We start from the raw sequence: 24763 nt of genomic DNA, 5'->3' as shown, positions 1-24763 counted from the left end.
GCCTGCTGTGATCCATACAAGCTGCACTGTAGAAATCCTTTTACTACCTACCCCTCCTACCACCAGCAGCGGCTCGAATCTCCATCTGTTGGGAATGCAGCCTTTACTGTAGGTAAAATGCAGGTACCCAGAGACACAGAGTAAGGCTGTGGACCAAGGATACCTAGTCAGAAGCAGGAAGTCTTCCCTCCCAACTCCTTCTGTTTATCCTTCAGGACCAGAGTGTGGAAAAGGCAAGGGGGGCTGAGTTAAGCATCACTAGGAACAATCTAGGACCCAAAGAACCTTTGTGAATATCTTAGTTTGTTTGTTTGTTTTTACTGGAACTAGACTAGACTGGGATACTGCTATGTGAGACACAGCAAAATGTCACAAGGAAGACAGTTCTCTGAAGACTGTACCTCCAGGGAACCCAGCTTCCTCTGGGTCCCTAAGGACACAAGGTCATAATGACTTTCAAGGCTTATCAGGATGTCAGGAGGGTCCTTTCTCAACAGGATACCCTGAGCTGACCCTGACTTTGTCTGAAGGAGGTGAGTAAATGTCCTTAGTCCTCAGCACATCATAATTCCTGACCCTCAAGGGGCAAGGGTGGCCTGAAGATGGAGCCTCACATAGCTCCGGAGCCACAGAGTCCCAACCGACGAACCAGAAGTAGCTGGTCTCTCCAGCAGTCTTCAGCAGGACAGTCTAGAATCCTCACCACGGAAGACACGAACATCTATGAAGTTGTGGGCAGTGGTCCCACAGCTAGGGTACTCTAGACTCCAGGAGAACAGGTCCCTTGTCTTCACAGATCTCCTGAGTCCTTTATTATCATCTCTGGAGGCTCCTCTGGCCTCTAGGTCTTTGGAGTCAGGAGGGTTTTCTGATTTGATGTGAACAGAGCCTGCCATTCTTACAGGCCCCTCTCCACAGACTGTATAAGGTAGGCATGACCAGGCCACCTTCCTCATGAAACCAGCACTCCTTAGCAAAAAGGGGTTCTGTTTCCAGTAGCCTAGAGCTGGCTTCAGAAAGACTCAGGGTCTAAGATCCCTCTCCCCTTGAGGAAGTGAACTGACTTCTGACTTGGGCTGTTTCCAATAGAAAGACGGGTGGTATCAGCAATTGGAGCAGCCTGGAGTTCTGGATCCTGGCCCCGTGGTGGTTTTCACATCAGCCTCTGTCTCAGTAACTGAGGACCTTGGGGGTTCTTCTTTCCCCTCAGATCCACGGCCCTGTAGATACTTCTTCCAGCCTATCAGGCAGTGCTGCGCAGCAGAGCGGATCTCTCCACTCCGAAGGGCGTAAATGATAGGATTGACCATAGAGTTAACAAGGCACAGCATGGAACAGAAGGCGAAGGCCTCCTTGACCCGGTCACTCAGTGTAGTGACCAGGCTGTGGCCCATGAGAGCCAGTGCAGGAAACCAGCATACGAGCAGCACAGCCAGGACCAGGCCCAGAGTCTTGGCTAACCTCACATCTAGTCGCATCCGAGATATCCCAGGCACCTGCCTGTCCTGGTGCTCGGCCAAGCTGGCTACATGCTGGTGGGCTTTCCAGAGGACATACCCATAGGTATAGATGATGCCAGAAAAGAGGATGGCAATGAATAGAAGCCAGCCCAGTAGGTAGTCGTTGGGGATCAGAGGGAAAAGCTCAGAGCAGGGACTAGGACAACAAGTCCACCCCATGAGCGGCAGGTAAGAGATCAATGCCGAGAGGACCCACATGACACAAAGGGCCACCAGTGCCCTCCCACGGGTGACTAGAGCTTTGTAGGTTGGCGGGTAGCACAGACATAAGTATCGGTCAACAGCAGTCAGCAGCAGGCTGCCCACAGAGGCTGTGAAGGTCATGGTCACACTGCCGATCTTCAGCAGGAAGACAGCCTTGGAGTCGACACCATGGAAGACATGGAAGATGACAAAGTTGCAGGCAAAGATCACGCTGGCCAGGAAGTCAGCTCCAGCTAAGCTGCTGATGAGTAGGTACGAGGGCTTCCGGCGGAGCCGATGGGAGGACAGAATAAGATAGAGCACCGCCATGTTCTCCAGGGCGCTCAGCAGCCCCATCAGGGTACACAGAACCGCCACGGCTATCTGCTGCGCAGTGCTCAGGATCATGTACTCCTTCATAGGGTTGAACTCCAAACCACCCTTGGAGCCGTTGGTCATCTCCATCTCCCGGCATCCCGCCATGGACAGGCTTTGGTGTCTTCTACTGGAGCTGTTGCAGAAGACTGGGCTATGGATAAGGAGAAAAGAATCCTTGAATGTTAGCAGTGACGATGTCACTTGAGAGGTGACACTAATCAAGCATTTACCCAGGTGCCGGAAACATCCATTTATACTTTGCTGTCAAGCATTTAGCTTTTTTCTTCAAGTCAGGTCTTTTTGTTTCCAAACAAGCAGAAGTGACCTGCAAGATTTTTTGGTCTTTTGTTTTCTAAAGAGACAAATCCTGAAACTTCCTTTTGAAACCAAGGGGAATTCTTAGGGCCAACACCTAAGAGAACAAAACCTAGAAGCAGAACTGAGATGTAGGGATATTGTTTTTCTTTTACTTATTATTATTATCATTATTATTATTATTGTTTCTGGCACGTGTGTATGCACATGTGTGCTCACATGTGATGTGTATGTGCAGGCATGAGTGTGCCACAGAGTATGTGTGGAGGTCAGTTCTCTCCGTCTATCATGGGTTCTGGGAATCAAACTCAGGTCTTCAGGTCTCCCGCCTGCTCACTTCCACCCACTAAGGCCATCTTGCTGGTCCCATTCCCTTTTGCTTTTGACACATGGTCTCACAGGTAGCTTTGGATTCAAGATCCTCCTATTTCAGGTTTCAAAGCAGCTGGGATTCCAGACTGGTATGTGCCACCAAACCTGGCTTATATCTCATTTTGATTTTTGTATTCTTCCAGCTTTGGTAACTGTTTGGGGATGGGAGACAATACTTTGGCTTCACCTCAAAGATAAATATTTTATGGAGTGTAGTGGTGCATGCTTTTAATCCCAGCACTCGACAGGCTGACGTATGCAGATCTCTGTGAGTTGACGGTTAGCCTGGGCTACATGGGGAAAAGCTGTCTCAAAACCAAAGCTTTTTATACCCCCGTAGGGAACGTAGCTCAGACACAGCACTTAGGAGGTGGTGAAGGCAGGGGTATAAGTTCAAAGTCATCTTTGGCTATGTGAAACCCTGTCTTAAAAAAATAACTGTACTAGATAAGATATAGAAGTCTCATTAATTTAAATATCACATAATGAATCATTTTTTAGTGTAAGCATAGCCGGGCAGTGGTGGGGCACACCTTTAATCCCAGCACTTGGGAGGCAGAGGAAGGCAGATTTCTGAGTTTGAGGCCAGCCTGGTCTACAAAGTGAGTTCCAGGACAGCCAGAGCTACACAGAGAAACCCTGTCTCGAAAAACCAAAAAAGAAAAAAAAAAAGTATAAGCATGTCCTGAATATGGAAGAAAAAACTTAGAACAAGTGAATATTGTATGAAGCACTATTAAACTTCACAAGAAAGCAAATTAAACATCTCTCTTAAAAGGCAAATTTTCTAAACAGATAATGTGGGAAGATTCCGTCTAGAGGGCCATGAACTTTGAACTCATAAGCCCAGGAATGAGGAATGAGCAAGCAAGAGTTAGCAGATGTGTCAGCTGGTAGGGATATATTTCCCATTTGCAAGAGATTTATGCAACTCTTGGGTATACTTTATAAAGAATTAAAAGAAAGGCCAGGTGGGGGTGGCACATGCCTCTGATCCCAGCACTCTGGAGGCAGAGCCAGGTGGTCTCTGTGAGTTCAAGGCCAGCCTGGTCTATTGAGCTAGTTCCAGGACATACATACATACATACATACATACATACATACATACATACATACATAAATACCAGAGGTGAATGAGATAGCTCCATAGGTAGAGAAAGACTCTTGATGTACAACCCAACACTGGGTTCAATCCCTGGGCTTCATGTGGTAGAATGAAAATTGTCGTCTTACTTCCACATGTATACCATGGCATCTCTCCCAACACATCAACACACACACCACACACACACACACACACACACACACACGAATAAATGAATGGATAAATAAACAAATATAATTTTGTTTTATTGAGACAGGGTTTCTCCATGTAGCTCTGGCTATCCTGGAACTCGCTCTGTAGATCAGGCTGGCCTTAAACTCATGCCTCTACCTCCTAGTGCTGGGATTAAGGGCATGAGTCACGACTGCCCAGCTTTTTGGTTTTCCCAAGACAGGGTTTCTCTGTGTAGCCCTGGCTGTATTGGAGCCTGATTTGTAAATCAGGCTGGCCTAGAACTCAGAGACCCACCTGCTTCTGCCTCCCAGTGCTGGGAATTAATAAAGGCAATAAATATTATTTCAAAATTAACCCACATAGAAGGATGAGGAGGACATCTGGTGACTAGGTCTGTCTCAGCGACTCAGAAGCCCTGTCTGGATTACAGACTGAGTTCAGGCCCAGTCCTGATGGCCTAGGGATACCTTGTCTCAAAAATCAATGAACAAATAAATAACGTGTAGTCCATATAGAATTCGAAGCCAGCCATGGCTAATTTTATCTGTACCCAACAAACCAGTCAATCCCCCCCCCATAAAACTGTCCCCTAAGAGACCTTACCAAAAAAAAATCATTTATCTTTTTAGCAGGAGGAAATTCAGCCTAGGAAGGAACAGAGGAAGTCAGACATTGTGAACTGATAAACTGATATATGTATATATTTAATCTATTTCTGTTTCTGGTTATTATTCGTTCAGTTTTTATTTCTTCGAGAGAGGGCCTCTCTATGTAGACCAGGCTGGCTTTGAACTCATAGGCATCCACCTGCCTCTGCCTCTCAAGTGCTAGGATTAAAGATGTGAGCCACTACCACCGAGCTCTATTTTGTATTTATCTTTGTGGTGTCGGGAGTCAAATCTAAGGCCTTGCACATTCACAAAAGGCTTACCACTGACATATTTTTCCTTATTTTTAAAACAGAATATACTGTGTGCCTGTGTGTGTGTGTGTGTGTGTGTGTGTGTGTGTGTGTGTGTCTGTGTGTGTATTTCCCCATCCCTATTTCTTTTTCTCTGTGGACATAGAAAATATTTTAGTGACGTGTAGGACTTCTGTTGTGTGTTTATGGGGCAGCCTAGTCCACTGTCCACTCAGTACACTGGGCTGTCTGAACATAAAGGGTTCACAGAAGTGCACTGTACTACAAAGGCATGGACCCAAGCCCCTCGAGCCCCCAAACCCCGCCCAGCTGGCCATCTGCTGCTCCTGGAGAAACATGCTTTCTGACCGCCAGGCCCTCCTCCAGCTTCATAGCCCTCTGGGACTTGCCTTTGCTTCATCTGTTCAGTGGAGCCTTCCAAAGCCTGTCCCCCATGTACCAGCCTCCCAGCATGCTCTCCACGCGTGGGTCAGTTTTCATGCTACCTGCCCCTCAACTGCATCAATAACCGAGAGTATAGAGTTTAATTTCTACAAACTATTGCTCCTGGAGCTGGAGAGACAGATTAGTTGGTAAAGGTGCCTGCCAGACAATCTGAGTTGGAACCGCTGGACCCACATAAAGATGGAAGGACAGAGTTAACAAAGCAAGTTGTCCTCTGGCCTCCAGAAGCCGGCTGTGACACGCATACTCACATGCATACATACACACATGCACACAAAATACGTAAATCAAACTGTAATACAATTTAAAAATATTACTCCCAGCCATAATTTGGTTTCATCCATACAACACTATAATATAAGAATTCAACTTTGCAAGTGTGCTGGCTGGGGAGATGGCGGAGTGGACAAGACACCCTTAAGGACCTGAGTTACTTCCCAGCACTCACATAAAACACTGGGACTGGCCACACACACACCCATAACTTCAGCACTGTCTGGAGCAGACAGAAGGATCACTGGAGTTTGCAGGCTGCCCGCCTAGCTCTGGGCTCAGCAGAGACCTTGTTACAAAGGAGTAAGTTAGGTATCAGCAGAGCAGGACACACGACATCTGATACCTGCACCCATATCCGCAAATACCTCTTCCACACACACTAATGATAAGTAAGTAAAAAATAAAATAAAATTTTAAAAATTTTAAAAAATAAATAATTTTAAAAAGTTACATAAATAAATAAATACATAAATAAATGTATGTTCTGGTAGGGATTGCCAGGCATGGTGGCACATACCTGTGATCCTATCACTCAGGAGGCTGAGGCCAGACTGCTGTGTGTTTGAGGATCTAGTGAGTTCTGAGGCTGGGGCTGCTGTAACTTTAATGTTGAGTAACATAATGAGTTCAAGGCCAGCTTAGACAACATAGCAAAACTCTGTCTCAAACAAACAAACAAACAAACAAACTAACTAACTAACTAACTAGCTGTAAGGGAATGCCTTACCCCGTTCAGAGTCAGCAGAGATGTTTGCTGGGTGGCAATGGCTGGTGCCTATGCCTCTCCTCACTTGGCACAGCGTGGCTGCAGACGACTGTTACTGTCCAGAGTAAGGAAAGGAAACGCATGCATTTAATGGACATCCTAACAAGAGAACAACAGGATGCACACAGCAACAGGAAGCCCGGCTCCCTGTCTACACGCAGATAGAGATACCCTCTGGAAGTCACATGGCTGCCTTCTAGAAGACCTATTTCTAGGGCAAGGATGTGTTTGATGTACAAGTAGCTGCTCTGGATCTGTCGCTGTCGCCCGTCACGTGACTTTGGGCAAGTCCCTCTTCTCACTGGTGAAGTGACAATAACAATACCCACCCATTCTTAGGGAGGCCAAGTGCACCAGAGACATTCATTCTAGTTTTTGAAACTGGGAACTAGCAAGTTCTTTTTGATCCTTTCAAAATGTGTATAAGATCTATCCAGCTTGCTATGGTGGCACACACCTTTAATCTTAGCACTTGCTATGGTGGCACACACCTTTAATCTTAGCACTTGGGAAGCAGAGGCAGACTCTATGAGTCTGAGGACAGCCTGTTCTATGTGGCAAGTTCCTGGTCAGCTACATAGTAAGACTATGTCTCAGAAACAATTGATAGTACACACACACACACACACACACACACCCGACATGCGTGGAGCTGGTAGAGATAGCTTAGAGAGTAACAGCACTGGCCATTCTTGCAGGGAACCCAAGTTTGATTCCCAGAACCCAAATAGCAGCTCACAGGTGTCTTTAGTTCCAGTTCTAGGGTATCAATGCCTTCTTCTGACCGCCACAAACACTAGGCATACACATGATACATAGACAAACATGAAAGCAAAACACTTATACACATAAAAATAAATCTGAATAAATGTTTTTAAACTATTTTTACTATCTCTGTCTATCTATCTATCTATCTATCTATCTATCTATCTATCTATCTATCTATCTATCTACATGTCCATCTAACTATCTGTCTATCTATCTGGTTTTCTGAGACAAGGCTTCTCTGTGTAGCCCTGGCTGTCCAGGAACTCACTCTGCAGACCTGGCTAGGCTTGAACTCAGAGATCTGCCTGCCTCTGCTTCCTTTAGTCCTCCAATGCTGAGATTAAAGCATATGCAACCACACCTGCCTGCCCTAACCAACTAACTATATAAACCTAATGCCTATATATATTTTCAGGAGAAAGGATTCATGTTTTATTTTATTATTATTGTCCCTAGTATTTTTAGCTTTAAATTTTACTTATTTATTACTTATTATTTTTTTTTTTTTTTTTGGTTTTTTGAGACAGGGTTTCTCTGTGTAGCCCTGGCTGTCCTGGAACTCACTCTATAGACCAGGCTGGCCTCGAACTCAGAAATCCACCTGCCTCTGCCTCCCAAGTGCTGGGATTAAAGGCGTGCGCCACCACCGCCCGGCTTTATTACTTATTATTACCATATGTGTGAGCAGAGATGCTCAGATGCCACCACACACCTCCTGTGGGGCTGGAGAACTGAAGTCAGGTCATTAGGCTTGTGTACCAAGCCCTTTTGACCACAGAACCATGTCCGTTCTCAGAAAGGGCTACATCTAGTCCAGGCTATTCTGGAACTCAGAATGTGGTCAAAGCTATCCTTGAACTTCTCATCCTCCTATTTTGTTGTTGTTGTTGTTGTTTTTGTGTAAGAAGGAACCAAATAGAAGACATTCTACTTTGAATAAGGGTCAAATGAAGTTTAAATATCCAAGAGCTGCCTGGGTAACTGACACCCTACTTGGCAAGTTAAGGCATGAATGTTAGGCAAGTTACCCTGCTACCACTGAATACCCCAACCAATGGGAGCAGGATAGGTGTACCACAAAGGCATGTTCCTAAGGAAGTCCCCTATCCCTAAATCCTGATTGGTGGGGTAAGTTGGCACGGATGATTGTGGATTTCAGGCTTACAAACTCTGTAGTATTCTGGCTTGGGTGGCAGATCAGCTCCTGGGACTATTCTCTGGCCCTGATTAATCGGTGGCGGCCTGGATACAATGCATTTTTTCATCTGTTTAAATTCTTACTAAGAGGAACGTTTGAAGATGCAGTCAGCTCCCGAGTCTGTGCTGTTGCCTGGCTGTCTAATTCAAATAAAGATCTTGCTTTTCTGCACTCTGTGACTGCTTGGGTTGTTTTGGATTTTTGGACCCTAACATTTAGATTTTGGAAACACATGTCTTGCTATGTAGCCTGAGTCAGGCCTGGTAATTTATCTTTCTTATCAACCGGTCTGTGTGCTTCCAAACCTTCACAGCCACATGTGTGTGCGAGAACATGACATAGAACTTGCGATAATCTGATGTTGAACAGATGTTAGGACAAAAGAGAGCCAACCAGCCCTGGTTTTCACACCTCCAGGAAATGCCTAGCCCAGGAACTCCGGTCCCTGGCAGTGTGTCCCTGCAGGTGGATGTCTGAGGCTGTAGCTGGGACCCTGGCTCAACCTGACTTACTGGGGAAGGAACATGGGTCTGGAAACTTTCAGGAAAAGGTGTGGCATGTTTTCAGGGTTTTGTTTTCACGTGAAGTGAAAGTGTGAAGTGAAAGAGGGTCACAGAAGAGATGGCCTCTGCTGCTCTACCCGAGGAGGGGACTGGAAGGAAGCCTGACTTTAGCACCCACCGTGGGAAACTTTTTTTTGATGCCTCCAAAATGGCTGAATTAATTTTTTTGTGTGTGTTTGTGCTGGCGTCCAGAACATTTTGACAAACCAAGGGAATGCTCTTCCGCTGAGCTGTTGCCCAGCAGCCTGGTTGCTTTTGCCTGGGAATGGGAATGGCGGGCCAGGGGCTGTGTTCTAGTTCCTGTCTTATCACTAAGTCTTTTCCTTCTGGGTTTTTCTTTTCTTATCTTTAAAGAAGGCAGGTTGATGGTGGTGTTTCCAAAGGTCTCTGGATCCCAACGTACTGAATGTGTGAGTATGTTTGTGTGTACTGTACATGTATATGCGTATGTATATATAAGTCTAATATATATAAGCCTATAATATTAGTTATATATCATACTATTATATATTATTAGTAGTAATATATTAGTCTAATATTAGTATCTATATATTAATATTAGTCTACTATATATTCATATATATATGTATTATATGTGTGAGTTAGAGAAGGGCTCTACCACTGAGGTACCTACTCAAACCTTCAGTCCACTAATACTTAGTGTATTCAGCTCCCGTCTATGTTAGGAAGAAATTTGTAATGTATGGAGCTGCCGTGCACAGTCTCCACTGGGGCTCCTTTCTCTAGCAGCTCTTAGTTGTCATAGGATTCTGCATGGTTCAGCTCAATTCATGGCAAGCCTAGTTTCTATTTACCATTCATCACCCTAGCCAGACTTCCAAGGCTGACCTCTGACCTCTACAACTACACACAAACGTACAAAGAGACAATCACAGTGACAGCAAAAGCCCAAGCAGAAGCATGGCTGCCTGAGAGACAGGAGACAGCGCCAATGTGATGCAAAACAAAGGGTCCCAGCGTGGTCAGAGTTTCAACCTTGGCTTTGGCTCCAGTTCTGTGAGAAGCCATTTATTCTCTGGACCCAGAACGGTCACCCAAAAAGGACCATGACAACATTTTGCTATTGAACTATGCCCTACACATTGTTTGTTTGTTTATTTTGAGATAGGGTCTTTCTATTATGTAGGCCTGGCTGTCCTGGAACTTGCTACGTAGATCAGGCTGGCCTTGAACTCACAGAGATCCACCTGCCTTTGCCTCCCAAGTACTGGGATTAAACACCACTCCTGGCTACACGTTGCCTTGTTTAAATGTCAGCATAGGCACCAAAGGTATGTGACACTGTTTTATCCATTTATAGACGGAGAAATTTGTGCACAGAAATATGAGGCAATGTGGTGGTGTTAGAGCAGAGAAGAGCGCTGGGCTGTTGGGGGAGGGGAGGCTGATTCTGAAAGAGACAATTCAAGATGGCTTTGTTGTTGTTAATTAATTGTTATAACAACAAAGTCTTATGTAGCCCAGGCTTGATTCAAATCTACTGTAACTAAGAACATCCTTGAACTACAGATCCTCCTGCTTCTATTTCTCAAGTGTTGAGATTACAGATGTGCACCACACCTGGGTTGGCTCAGTGGTTCAGAGCACTTGTTGCACTTCCAGAGGACCCAGGTTCGATTCCAAATACTCATGTAAGAGCTCACCACTCTCTGTAATTCTGTTTCCAGAGGGTCAGATTCCCTCTTCTGGCCTCTGATGGCACCAGGCATACCCATGATGCACACACATATAATACAGGCAAAACATTCATAAACACGGAATAAAAGTAATGAACAAACAAACAAACAAACACCTTTCAAACACTTGTGTTACCATTAGTGTTCAAGATATAGCAAGCAATCCTCAAGCTGCTCACTTCAGAGGCTAAAACAACCAGAAAGGGCAGGGGCTGGAGAACTTAGTGGTTAGAGCACCGGCTGCTCTACTGGAAGATCTGGTTTTGATTCCTAGCACCTATATGTCAGCTACCAACTGTCAGGAACTCCATTTCCAGAGAATCCAATATCCTCTTCTGGATCACTGCATACACACAATATGCACAGACATACATACAGGATACCATACACACACAAAATAAATCTCAAAGAAGTTACCAGAAGCGTTGGGAACACAGCTCAACTTGTAGAGTGCTTGCATAGCATTTTCAAAGCCTTGGGTTTCGTCCTAGCACTGTATAAACCTGGCACATAGCACACAAACACAGACACACACATACAAACACACACACAGACACATACATACACACACACAGACACACACACACACACACCTGTGATCCCAATATTTGAGAGAGGTAGGCAGATTAAAAAAAATCCAGAATCATCCGGGCAGTGGTGGCACACGCCTTTAATCCCAGTACTTGGGAGGCAGAGGCAGGTGGATTTCTGAGTTCGAGGCCAGCCTGGTCTACAGAGTGAGACCCAGGACAGCCAGGGCTACACAGAGAAACCCTGTCTCAAAAAACAAAACAAAAAAAACAAAAAAACAAAAAAAATCCAAAATCATCCTTCGCTACATAGTGAGTTTTTGGCTGGTCTGGTTACATAAGAGTAAGTCTTTAAAAAGAAAAAAAGGGGAGGATCTTAATAGCAATTCAGGGCCCTCCCCTGGCCCCAAGCTAAAGGATAAACTGAGGTCTTGCCACACCAACCCCAGAAGTATCTGTGTGACAAGTTCCACAGACTGAGGCAAAAACTTCAAAAGAAGGAGGCCTCCTGGGACCGGTTGTGGAACTCTTGCCCGGAATAAAACATTGAGCTGTAGTTCTCATGTCAACTTATCTGTTTTATTTTCTTTTATTCCTTTTCTTATTTCTGACATGTTCCTGATAGCCTATGCCAAGATCTTAAGCAAAGAAAAATGGATAAAAAACCATCCCTTGAGATGGGGTCACTCACATGACCTTGCCTCTGGTGAAACCTATGCTTTACTTTATAATCAGTTACAAAGTTACATAATAGTATTATGATAGATAAAAACTTTCCCAACAATAAAATTTCATATGGTTACATGTGTGTCATCGGAGGAGGACTTTGGTATATAGTAAAGAAAGCCTTAAATAAAAAGAATTAAAATAGTTTAAATTTGTGTGTTGAAGATTTATAAAAAAAAATCAGGTATTAGATGTTAAATAATAGTTGATCATAAAGATGTATTAACCTGCTCTTGGAGAGCTGCCACTAGCCTTGGATGACTGCCACTGAATACATCCCTTCAGAGTGACAACACTTGAATGATTGCTATTGTGCCAAATAATAATGACGTTACCTGTTCTGTTTGTGATTTATTGCATATATCTTTTCAGAATTGATATGCTTGGATGATTCTTGTGCTTTACTGTGCCAAATGATAATGATGATTGCTTTCCTGTACCCATCTCCTAGGAGCTGTAATATTTGTTGTGTTCTATGTATAGGAACCCTTGCTCGAGAGCTGCCAAATACACTCAGATTCAAACTGCCTCTGTGTTTGTTTCTGTTTGTCACCACTGAATCCTTACCCACCTAGCCTTTGAGGACCCTCAGCCCAGGGACTCCCTTACTCAACTGGGGTGGTCCGTGGCAAAGTCTATAAATGCAACCAGCTCTCTGCCTTCCTACCTTCCTAGCCTGAAGCAACCAACACTTCCAAGAAGGAGAAGGGCAATCTTTGAACCCAAGGGTCACAACATCCTGGGCAAAGTGAGGTTTTCACGGCCAATAAAAGCCTCAATGGTCAAAGGCAAAGAATGGCTAGAATCTGTTTTGTTTGTTTGTTTTCCAAGACATGGTTTCTCTGTGTAGCTCTGGCTGTCCTGGAACTAGCTCTGTAGACCAGGCTGGCCTTGAACTCAGAGAGATACCACCTGCCACTGCCTCCCGAGTGCTGGGATTACAGGCATGCTCTACTACCCTGCTTTAGGTTTTGTTTTCTTGTTAAGATTTGTTTCTCAGGGCTGGTGAGATGACTCAATGGTTAAGAGCACCGACTGCTCTTCAGGAGGTCATGAGTTCAAATCCCAGCAATCACATGGTGGCTCACAACCATCTGTAATGAGATCTGATGCCCTCATATGGGTGTCTGAAGACAGCTATAATGTACTTTGGGCCAGAGCGAGCAGGGCCCAGAGTGAGCAGGACCGGAGCAAGAAGGAGAAGAGAAGGGGAAAAAAAAAAGATTTGTTTCTCAGTTCTCTGGCCTTGAGAGGCATACTATCCTTTTCTGAACTTCACTATTATTATAAGCTAGCTTTACATTTCCTTGGAATCAGGCTTGACTCGTTGATAAGGTGTTCGAGGGAAGGTGTGTGTCCCTAAACCTTAAACAGTCATCTAAGGACTTTGGGGAGTCAACATCTCTGCCCCCTGGGGTCAGCTGCTCTTACATGCACATGCTCACATCGGTCCACACACATACATTAATAGAAACATAACCAGCTAAAAGTACGTGCTACTTCTAGTTAGACGTATAGACACTAGCCTGTAATCCCAGCTCACAGGAGCCTGAGACAATGTTAAGGAAGAAAGGGAGTAGAAGGAGTCCTTATGTCACCTGTGAGGTTAGGTGTGACCATCTCTCTACAGGATGCTGTACTTGCCACAGTGCCTGGCTCAAGTTCTCTGACAGTTGACAGGGAATGCAGACCACAAAGTCATCTTTGCTGTGCCTTTAACCTAGTGAGGGAAGGGGCTGAAGGCAGGAGAGAAGGGTGAGGAAGGAAGACAGAGGGAGGGGACCCTGGGGCTGGATGGAGTTGCAGGCAATGCCTAGCCAGCAGCAGCAGGTGGTTCTGGGACTCAAACTCAGGTCCTTTGCAACAGCAGTACTCAGTCTTGACTGCTGAGTTGTCTCTCCAGCCAAAAAAAAAAAAAAAATATCTCTTTTGCCTGGGCTCGGCTTGCTGAACAGGCTGTGGCTCAAGTCTATGAAGACAGTGAGTTTCCTTCGCCACAGGCACAAGGGGCTTTGTGTGTGTTGACACCCCCGCTCCCCTTTTTTGCCGCTGTTATTCAAATTTGTATCATATTTTTTCTTGTGGTCCTGGTGGCTGCAGCCGAGGCTTCCTGCGTGCCAGGTAAGCACTGTACCACTTAAATCATGTCCCCAGCACCCCCTTTTTTTTTCTTTTGAGATGCACTCACTGTGTGGCTAGGACAGCATAGACTGGGCTGGGCTGTAGCTCACAGTGATCCTCCTGCCTCTGTCTCCTGAGTACTGGGATTAAAGGCATGCACGATCACACCTGGCCAATCCAGCCTTTAGTCTTTTAAATTTTTAATTTTTTTAATTTTGAGACAAGCTCTTGCTAGGATAGCCTTGAACTCATGATCCTTCTACTTCAGCCATTTGAGTAGCTGGTCCAGCTCCTGTGTTGTTGTTGTTTTAATCTAATTATTCATTTGTAATGGTCAGATGGTAACTGTCTACAGCTACAAAGTAGCAGAGTAGCCAAAGCTACACAGGGAGAGGAGGTCCTGTCTCGAACCAAAAAACAAACAAGCACCAGAGAGACTTGGTGAGGAGAGGTGGGAAGGGCTGACTGGTGTGGCTCTCCCTCTCCGAGTGCATAAGCCGTGTACTGGGGAAAAGATCTTCACCTTTGTCATGGAACTGTGAGGAGACCTAGGTGGGAGATGGCCATTGTGTACCTGCTCCTGGAGTGGCCATCCCTCTGTCCATAACGTGCTCTCTGTAGGAAAGGAACTTTTATGGCAAGTCAGGTAGTAAGGCTAGGGGGACATCAAGATGGAATGAAAACAGGATCTTGGTACTGTGGTTCCTCTGCACCTCAGGGATTGGACAGGGTCGACTTGTGCTGGACTTTCATCATCCCCTGTGGTTTTCCCTGATGGCTCTGGACCTCTTCCTGCCTCATCCAGATTTCAAAGAGTGGGGTCACTACCCAGCCTCGATTTTGATTTGTTTAAATGATTGTAGCATCAGTTCTGGATGCTGTGAGCCATGAAAGGTACTTGCGACACAATCTTAAGGTGGTGGTGGTGGCGTCACCGCTAAACCACACCATGTCCTGCCGGGAGAACTCACTCATGGGCTTGGGGCTGCTAGAATCTGGTAGTGACAAAGTAGCTGTCGGGGACCCAGGAACCACAGGACAGAAGCTGATGGATGAATTAAACCTAGCAGGGACAGTCCTGTCATGGAGAGTTGGGCTGAACGTCTGGAGGACAGATCTTTCTGCATGCTCCTCCTACCCCTGAAGGGTGAAACGGGAGGACTGCTGGGAGTTTGAGGCCAGTCCGGGTTGCATAAGAAGAATTTATTTATTTATTTATTTATTTATTTATTTACAGGCTTTCTCTGGCTGTCCTGGAACTCATTCTGTAGACCAGGCTGGCCTTGAACTCAGAGATCTGATGGCTGGAATTAAAGGTCTGTGCCAGCACACTTGGCTTGTTGTTTTTAAGATTTACTTTGTTATTTATCGTGTGTGTGTGTGTGTGTGTGTGTGTGTGTGTGTGTGTGTGTGTATGTGCTTGTGAGTGCTGTTGCCTGAAGAAGCCAGAAAAGAGTGTCCTCTGATTCCCTGGAGGCAGGCTTACTGCAGTTAGGGTGACCTGGTGTGGGTGCTGGGATTTGAACTCAGGTCTCTGGAGGGAGGCTTAGTGTAGTTAGGGAGAGCTGGTGTGGGTGCTGGGATTTGGATTCAGGTACTTTATGAGAGCAAGACACACTCTTAATCACTGAGCTGTCTCTCTAGCCCCATAAAAATAATTTAAACCAAACCTTATAGTACTTACACAGCAGAAAGAAATCAAAGTTTAATTTTATAAACAATGCATTTAATTTGAGATTTATGTTACTTCTGCTTATGTTGTTTATGTATGTCCCTCCCCCCGCACACCTTTTATTTTTGGCAGTGCTGTGAGTCAAACCAAGCTTTGTGTGTGCTAGGCAAGCGTTCTACTACTGCCCTACATCTCCAACCACATAAACGTAAGTGTTTAAATCAAATGTTAAGGGTGGGAGAGGAAGAAAGCGTAAACGGTACTCTTATTGAAAATAGCACATTTGCTTGAGGTGTTGGGGTACTTCTTTTTGGTTTTGGGGTACCCTTCTAACCACAGTGCTCAGGACACGGATGTAGGCAGATCCTTGTGGGGCCAGCCTGATCTACATACCAAATTCTAGCTTAGCCGAGGTTACACAGTGAGACTTTGTCTCAAAAATAAAAAAGAAAGAAAATAGTAGACTCAACTTCAAATCACTTCCTTTCTCATGAACCACAGGAAGTGATGAGAAAGCTCAACAATTCCCACTGGGGTTTGTGCGTTTTTATATCTCTGGGATTTAAGCCATTGAGTCCAGACCTGAGATGGTCAAGTCTGACTCCACTCTCCCTGTCACTATGTAAAGTTTTGATACACTCAATCATTAAGAAACCAAATGGAGAAAATACACAAATAGACACAAACCATAATCTGCACAGATAGCCTGGCTTCCATCCAGTCTCCCACAGGGTTTCTCTGTATAGCGCTGGTTGTCCTGGAACTCACTCTGTAGACCAGGCTGGCCTCAAACTCACAGAGATCCACCTGCCTCTGCTTCCCAAGTACTGGGATTAAAGGCATGTGGCCTAAATTTGTAGTAGAAAAGTACTAACAGCCAAGTTTGCCTACAGCAAGGTCATGTGTCCAATAATCTCTGGTAGAAACAGGCCAGAGGCTGGAGCCAGGCTCAGAGGTTAAGTACTCTACTCTTGCAGAGGAGTTTGGTTTTAGTCTACACACCAGGCCGCCCATAACTGCCTGGAAGGCTATCCAGCTTTAGAGGGATCAGGAACCTCTAGCTTCCTTGGATAACTGCACTTGAATGCATACACACATACACATAGACGTTATTAAAAATTAAAAAAAAAACAGCAAAGAACCTGGAGAGATGGCTCAGTGGTTATGAGCAATGGTGGCTCTCCAAAGGACCAGGGTTTGATTCCCAGCACCAACATGGTGGCACACAACTGTCCAGAACCCCAGTTCCAGAGAATCAGATACCCTCGTCTGAGTTTTGCAGGCACCTGGTACATACATAGCGCATGCACTACACATAGACAAAACACATAAAATAAATACATCTGTCTTTTTTTTTTTTTTTTTTGGTTTTTTCGAGACAGGGTTTCTCTGTGTGTAGCCCTGGCTGTCCTGGAACTCACTCTGTAGACCAGGCTAGCCTCGAACTCTCGAACTCAGAGATCCTCCTGCCTCTGCCTCCCAAGTGCTGGGATTAAAGGCGTGCGCCACCACCGCCCGGCAATACATCTGTCTTTAATTAAACAAACCAACAAACATTTGTAAGGTGTCCAGATGAACCCACACAAGGTGTTATTGCGGACAGGAGAATTGTAGATAGCAGAAGTGACGACCCCTATTACTCATGGTTTGGTGCTTCAAAAGTCAATATACAGCCGGATATGGTGGTATATGCCTGTAATCCAGCACTCTGGAGGCGGAGGCAGTTGGACCTGAATTTAAGGCTAGCCTGCGTTATACAGTGAGTTCAAAGCCAGGCTAGACTATAGAGAGAGATCTTATCCTCCCAAGCAAGCCCCCAACACATGAATTTATAACTTTATTTTATTTTTCATTCTGTCTGTGTTGTGGATACACATATGTGTGCATATGTGTGCACATGTGTGGAGACCTGAGGTTTATTTCTCCATCACTCTTGATCTTATTTTCTGAGCTGGGTCTTCCATTGAGCCCGGAGTGTGACATTTCAGACAGACTGGCTGGCAAATGAGCTGTCCATCTCTGAAGCCTCCCACTGGAGTTCAGGCATGAGACACCACACTTGACATGTCTGTGGGTGCAGGGAATCCAAACTCGAGTTCTCATCTCAGAACAAATACTTTACTTACTGAGCCAGCTCTGAAGCCCCTAACTGATACCTTAAAAAAATTAGGGCTGGAGAGATGGTTTGGTGTTTAAGAGCGCTTGCCACCCTTGCCGAGGACCAGAGTTCCCAAGATCCATATTGGGCAGCTCACAACTGCCTGTAACTCTACCTTCAGAGGGTTGGAAGTCTGTCTTCTGGGGAAACCGGAGCTCATAATGCACACTACACAACCCCACATCATTAAAAAGAAAATATTTCATTTTTATCCAAAATTTTATTTATTTTTTATATGTATGGAGTTTTTGCCTGCACACATCTCTGTGTACTGTGTTCACGCCTGATGCACACAGAGGCTGGAAAGGGCATCAGATTCCCTGGGACTGGAGTTATAGACTATTTGAAATGCCATGTAGTTGCTGGGAATTGAACACATATCCTCTAGAAAAGCAGCTACTGCTCTTAACCACTGAGCCATCTCTCCGGCCCTCATAATAAATCTTAAGAAAACCATAAGTTTTCCAAAGCTAAGAGACATGGCACACACCTGTCATCCCCATACTTGGAAGACAGACAGGATCTTGAACTTTAGGTTGGCCTGAGCTATATATTATCTAAAAAACAAAATAGCCATGCATTTTGTTCTGGCCACTCTGGTCACTTCATTGACACCCAGATTGTCCCTTGACTTAACTTTGACATGTTCATAGTTTTCGAGAAAGGCCAGATGCACTCTGGTTGGCTGCTTGCTACCTGTGTATAGCTTAGTCTATAAAGCTTTCCTTCTTGCTTTTCGGGTATGGGATGCTGCTGGCTTGTTTCTGTCCCCAAGTCAGACCTCTGTCATAAGTCCCTAGCAAACTACAATCCTACATCTCAAAACACCTTCCAGATCCATTGACCTGTTTTCCAGAAACATGTATGGTTCTCCATATGTCCCCAAACCCCTGCCTGTAGTACTGATGTACCCAGTACCCCAATGCATTCATGGGGGGAGACACAGGAAGGACTCATTGAATCTGGACAGAAGCACCACCGTGAACGCACCTGGGGTTCTCAAAGAGGAACTGAGTGGGCACAACCCCTAGGGAGCTGGGGGAATCACCACGACAGTACAGCAGGGTTTTGAGTGGGAGCCCCTGGGCACCGTAGAAGCAAGGCTGCCCCGCTTGGCAGTGGGAAAAAATTATAGGGAAGAAGAAGAGAAGAGAAGCCACAAACCTTAGAGGACACCCAGCCTATATCACTTTAGAGTGAGGTCCTCTCCTCATTGGATCCTAGCACCTTTCTTCTCCCCATAGGATTTGACTCCACTGCGGCCCCTCCTCTTCCCACCCACATCACCCACCTCCATTGTCCATCCTCTTTAGCATTTGGAGTTCTTCACTGCCTGGGGGAGGCATGCATTGTGGGTGTCTTATTTAGGGTTTTACTGTTGTGAAGAGACACCATGGCCAAAGCAAGTCTTATAAAGGACAACATTTAATTGGGGCTGGCTTACAGGTTCAGAGGTTCAGTCCATTATCATCAAGGTGGGAGCATGGCAAGTATCTAGGCAAGCATGGTGCAGGCAGAGCTGAAAGTTCTGCATCTTCATCTGAAGGCTGCTAGTGGAAGACTGACTTCCAGGCAGCTAGGATGAGGGTCTTAAAGCCCACACCTATAGTGACACACCTACTCCAACAAGGCCACACTTACTCCAACAGGGCCACACCTTCTAATAGTGCCATTCCCTGAGTGGATCATAACTAACCATCACAGCGGGCCTTTCCTCTCCCTGGGAGATGGAAGAAAGAACAATTTCCTCCTCTCTGAGGCTCTGTCGGGGGTACAGGAAGGGACTCCCAAGGAAGCAAGCACCAAGTGCCCTGCTTTTGCTGGGGCTTCTGCTTTGGCCTTGGCTAAGCAATTAAACTCTAGCCCTCAGCTCCCTCGTTTGTGTCTTGGGATGGGGAAAAATGTCCCCATAGGACATTGTGGCACAAGACAATGCTAGTGACAGTCACAGTGACAGCCCAGGGAGGGAAGTTCTGTGGAGAGGGCCGTGGGATGAGGAAACTTCCGGGTTTGTGGTTGGACCCTCAGGGCCCAAAGCACAGTATACTTCCATCCCCTTGTGGCTGGGCTCTCAGGCTGCACACACTGTGGCATCAAAAACCTATTCTACAAGGGACAGTTATGATGACATCAGTGACCTGGACTGGATCTTCACACTTATGAGGGATGCTCTACCACTGTCCAGCTGTTTACTCTCACCACAAAGTAGAACTTAGCTAAGATTGGCATGCTAGTTTTCGTTGAGATAATAATCTCTTTCACAAGTGGCCTTGATTAGCCTTGAGATCTCTATGCAGATCAAGATGATCTTGGACTTCTGTTCTTCCTGGCTTGTCCTCTGGAGGTGCTGGGATCACAGGCCTATGACACCATGCCTGTTTCCTCTGTCTCTGGGCTAGAACCTAAGGGATCTTGGTTTGAGCAATAGCTTTGCCCACTAGCTCAGGTGGCTTTTAAGTCCCAGTGGGCCTCAGGTTTCCACCTTTCCATTGTGAGTGATCACGAGCCACTATGAAGGGCACACAAAGGGAGCCAGTGAACTGTACAGTCTGGCATAAGTGTCACTGATGGGTTTAAGGCACGGACAGTCATGTGTGTGAGGCAGGCTGGTAACCACGGGCTGCATTGGTGGAGCAGAAGACACACAGGTTCAGGACGTGATGAGAATCATACTAGGTCACCTAGCTAGCCAGGGAGGCTGGCTTGGATCTGTCACAAGACTAGCGCCTTCCACTCCCGCCCGCCACTCCCCACTGTCTTGACCAAACAACATTGTGCAAGTCTGCACTACTGTTGGCCCTTGCCCTCCTTAGCTGTCCAATAACGCTGTCCATCTCTCTGCAGACAGCCTTCTGTCTCTCCTGCCTTAGAGGCGTTTCACAATCATAAGCAGAAGCTGTTTGAAAAATACCTCTTCTAGACCTTCAAGACAATCCAGCCCAGGGAGATGGAGCTGGTACCTGGGTGGGTGGGAGCAAAAAAAAGCTTCTGCTAGCTGAAGTCACAGGGAGAGAGCCTTGGACTAGAAAGAGATCCCAGGACAGGGGCCCCTCAAGTATCTGGGGAGCTGGATGAGCTCTGATCCCTGGAGAGTTTGGGAGAAGAGGCTCCCCAGAGGAGATTGCTAAAAGTCAAACATTAAAGATAGAGATTTTAAGTCTTGACAAAGAATCTGGGACTACAGCTACTCTAGGAAAATGGTGAAGCCGAACCTGGCAGGGAATCACCAGCATGAGGAGCGAACGCATCTTTTGTTGGTGCCAGAGTATCAACGAAGCTCCGTATGTGACCTGTGAGACTGTGCCTACTGACCTGGCAGTACAAGGCTCAGACTTCTATTGTGTGTGATTGCACCAGAATCAGCACAAGGTTCAGGCACCCTTAGAACACACAGTAAGAGTAACAGGAGCAGAAAGGTTGAAGACATGGCTCAGCCTTTAAAAAAAAGCTTGCTGGGCAAGCATGGACCTTCTTTAGAGTCCCCAGAACCTACAGGAAAAAAGTTGGCATGGATGTGTTCCTGTAATCCCAGCACAACGAAGGGAGCCAGGAGGATCCTGGGACTCACTGGCCAGCCGGATCAGCTGACGGAGTGAACTTCGGGTTTAGTGAGAAACTGTCTCAAGAAACAACGTGGAGATCAACTTAGATGAAGAGGCAGCCATTTGGCAGTTTAACTGAGGAAAGGGGAAGGGTGGCTTCACAGGTGGAGAACCGCATAGGGCCACACAGATTAGGGAGCAAGCTCCCCTGAGCCACAAGCAACTGCAGAAATGGGGCATTCCCAGACTTCCTGAATCTGTCATTAGCCATTCTTCTGTCCAGTCCTGGCTTTCGTGACCATGGTGCATCTCCCCTGAGGCAGATTCCTATCCTAGGGAAGGAGTTGATACCTCCTTTTCTCATTTCTAACCCACAGCGGGGGCAGAGTGGACAAGGCCAAATTCTCCATCAAAGCTATTCACTGAGCCCAGTGCAGCTGTCTCTTCCTAACCAGTGTCGCCTGGCTGAGCCCTTACCACAAGCCTGAGGGTGGCATTCTCGGACCTGCACTGCCCAGAAGGAAAAGCTGAAGGCCAGAGACGTGGAGTTATTTGCACAAAGCCCTAGAGTGTTAAGAGTTAGGATTGAACAGGACCCTCTGCCCCTGCACTCTCACCTCAACATCTGTCTTCCCTCAGTGAGTGTGACCTCCAAGGAAGCAGAGCCCTGGCCTCACAGATCCAGCGCCTCCCATTGTATCTGACAGCCAATCATTTTTTTTGTTTTGTTGTTGTTTTTTTGTTTTGTTTTTTTGAGAGAGAGTTTCTCTGTGTAGCCCTGGCTGTCCTGGAACTCACTCTGTAGACCAGGCTGGCCTCGAACTCAGAAATCTGCCTGCCTCTGCCTCCCAAGTGTTGGGATTAGAGGCGTGTGCCACCACCGCCTGGCTACAGCCAATTATTTCATGGCGCCTCATTTTTTTTTTCTTCTTCTTCTATAAAACAAGGCTTCAGATGGCCCAGGTGAGTCCCAAGACCTCAGTCTTCTGGGGTCCTTCTCAAACCACTGCCTGCTATGGATGGTCCTGTAGAGTAAGCCAGGAAGCCAGAATGCTTGTTCTCAAGCCAATGTTCTCAAGAGATGCCCCTGGGACTTCAGAGGAGTGGCACGCAGCCTCCCTCTGCCGAGTATGTGATATGGTAGCATTTACCACAGATGTTGAGTTGTGAGCATCTAATAAAGGAAACCTTGAAAGGGCCTTGGAGCAGAGCCCAACCAGCAGAGAAGACCTGTGTGTCGTGGAATTCTGTTCCCTGGGCTTGTGTGGCCCCTTTCTTTATGACAGCTTCAGTCATCTACAGGAGGCCTTCAAAAGACCAGGCCTGTACTAATCCCCGTGTGTGAGGTCGTTAGACCTGACATTCCAACCACTCCCTCCTTCCTGCTTCACCCCTGCACATGTCCTGTCCGCTGCTTAGAGTCTTAGGAGGTGGACCTTCAACTAATGGGGACATCAGTGATATCGCCAGCTTTGGGCAGTTGTCACCATGCTGAGGTGGGCTTTTTGATGGTGCAGTTGCCCAAACCACCTATGTTCCTACAGACCACAGCAATAAACTCATCCCACTCACTAAGCTGGACTGGAAGGAAATTTTCTTTGGTCTAGAGTGGCTTTCTGTTTCAGGGATGAATAGAAATAGACTCTCCCCAAAAAGCCACCTAAGTTTTTGGGTTTTATTACTGTGGAGAAAGGCAAGGAAAATCCTGTCTCAGGAGAACCAGCCTTGAGCATCGCTGTGACCCATGTTCCCAGTCTGACGTCCATCCCCCTGCCTCAGACAGTTGTCCCTTACTTAGCGAAACAGGAAAGAGTTGAGGTTAGAACGTAGGCTTTCTGGAATGAAGAGTCTGAAGTAAAACAACAAAGGAAGTTATACTCACAGTCATTTGTCAACCTCGGGGCCCCAGGGTCTTGTGGAGCCTGTCCTGGCTATTTTGTATTGAGATCTGGAGACCCAGCTAGGACCCCCATGTAGGTCCAGAGAGCTGCAACTCCAGCCTGGTTTTTCTTGCTTTTACACTTTCGCAGATGAGTGAGTGAGAGGAGAGCTGGTCTTCCGTCCCTGTTACCACTTCCCCTCTGGGTCCCCAGTGCCACAGTGTTCTTGCCCTGCGGTTGAGTTCTCTCTTCCTAGGAACTCTGGCCAGGGGAGGGCATAGGCGTAGGCCTTAGATTCCAGAAACTTGGGTTCTAATCCAGCTTGGGTGTATGCTGTCTAGCAACTCACTTGACCTCTGTAAAGTTTACATCCTTTGTCTACGACAACATGCCAGGCTACACGTGTGCCTCTCGAGTCTCCTCCCCCTAGCCCAGAGCTTTGAGATGCAAATGCATGCAGGTGTTGGCAGATGACATGAATGAGCACTGGTAGCTTCTTCTGGTTCCTTCTGTGGCTGTGACAAAAGCAAGTTCAGAAGCTGGGCATGATGGCACTCACCTTTAGTTCCAGTAGTCCAGAGGCAGAAGCAGTTCAAGGCCAGCTTGGTCTACATAGCAACTTCTAGGATGGGACTGGAGAGATGACTCAGTGGTTAAGAGCACTAGCTGCTCTTCCAGATGTCCTGAGTTCAATTCCCAGCAACCACATGGTGGCTCACAGCCATCCATAGTGAGATTGGATGCCCTCTTCTGGTGTGTCTGAAGACAGCTACAGTGTATTCATTTAGAGAAAATAAATAACTCTTTTAAAAGTTCTAGGACACCCAGGGCTACATATAGAGACCTTGCCTCAAAAAGTATAAAACAGCCGGGCGGTGGTGGCGCACGCCTTTAATCCCAGCACTTGGGAGGCAGAGGCAGGCGGATTTCTGAGTTCGAGGCCAGCCTGGTCTACAGAGTGAGTTCCAGGACAGCCGGGGCTACACAGAGAAACCCTGTCTTGAAAAACCAAAAAAAAAAAAAAAAAAAAAGTATAAAACAGAACAACAACAAAAGCACGTGTGTGTATGTGTGTGTATGTGTGTGCATGTGTGCGTGTGTGCATGTGAGTTTATTTCAGCTTACAGGTAACGATTTCTCATTGAGAGAGATATCAGGGCAGGGACCCAAGCAGGTACCTGAAGCTAGGCTTATTTGCCATTTGTGGTGGTTTGAATATGCTTGGCTATAAGAGTTGCCTTGGTCATGGTGTCTCTTCACAGCAATGAAACCCTAACTAAGACACCATTCCGCAGAGCATTACCTCTAACTGAGGAGCTTGCTAATAAGACATAGCAAGAACCGTAGAGAGGGCTGGTTGCTGGTTCAGTGGTAGACCAGCTTATACCTTCCTAGATCCACCTTGAGTTTTGCTACAAGGTCTCTCACTGAAACCCAGGATTCACCCACTAGG

General features: G+C 46.3%; 1 protein-coding gene across 3 annotated transcripts; it reads right to left on the bottom strand.

Moving 5' to 3' along the window:
* Positions 1 to 298: 298 nt before the first annotated feature.
* Cnr2 (cannabinoid receptor 2) lies at positions 299 to 23650 on the bottom strand. Of its 3 annotated transcripts, XM_028759941.1 has the most exons (3): positions 23313 to 23650; positions 6417 to 6510; positions 299 to 2232 (listed from the first exon to the last, which is right to left on the bottom strand). In XM_028759941.1, exon 3 carries the CDS (start codon positions 2184 to 2186, stop codon positions 1104 to 1106), a length of 1083 nt encoding a protein of 360 aa, XP_028615774.1. In that variant the 5' UTR covers positions 2187 to 2232; positions 6417 to 6510; positions 23313 to 23650; the 3' UTR covers positions 299 to 1103. The 3 variants fall into 3 exon arrangements, with proteins under 3 accessions (XP_028615774.1, XP_028615777.1, XP_028615776.1); XM_028759944.1 differs by lacking the exon at positions 6417 to 6510; XM_028759943.1 differs by lacking the exon at positions 23313 to 23650 and having other exon boundaries at positions 6417 to 6598.
* Positions 23651 to 24763: the final 1113 nt, after the last annotated feature.

Source organism: Grammomys surdaster, unplaced genomic scaffold, assembly GCF_004785775.1.
Source record: "Grammomys surdaster isolate TR1022 unplaced genomic scaffold, NIH_TR_1.0 126313, whole genome shotgun sequence".
Classification (NCBI taxonomy): Eukaryota; Metazoa; Chordata; class Mammalia; order Rodentia; family Muridae; genus Grammomys; species Grammomys surdaster.
The sequence above is the reverse complement of the archived record's forward strand: the minus strand, read 5'-3'. Positions and strand labels throughout refer to the sequence as shown.

Coding starts and splice junctions, on each gene's coding strand:
- Cnr2 (XM_028759941.1), bottom strand. CDS start 2,186: ATGGCGGGATGCCGGGAGATGGAGATGACCAACGGCTCCAAGGGTGGT.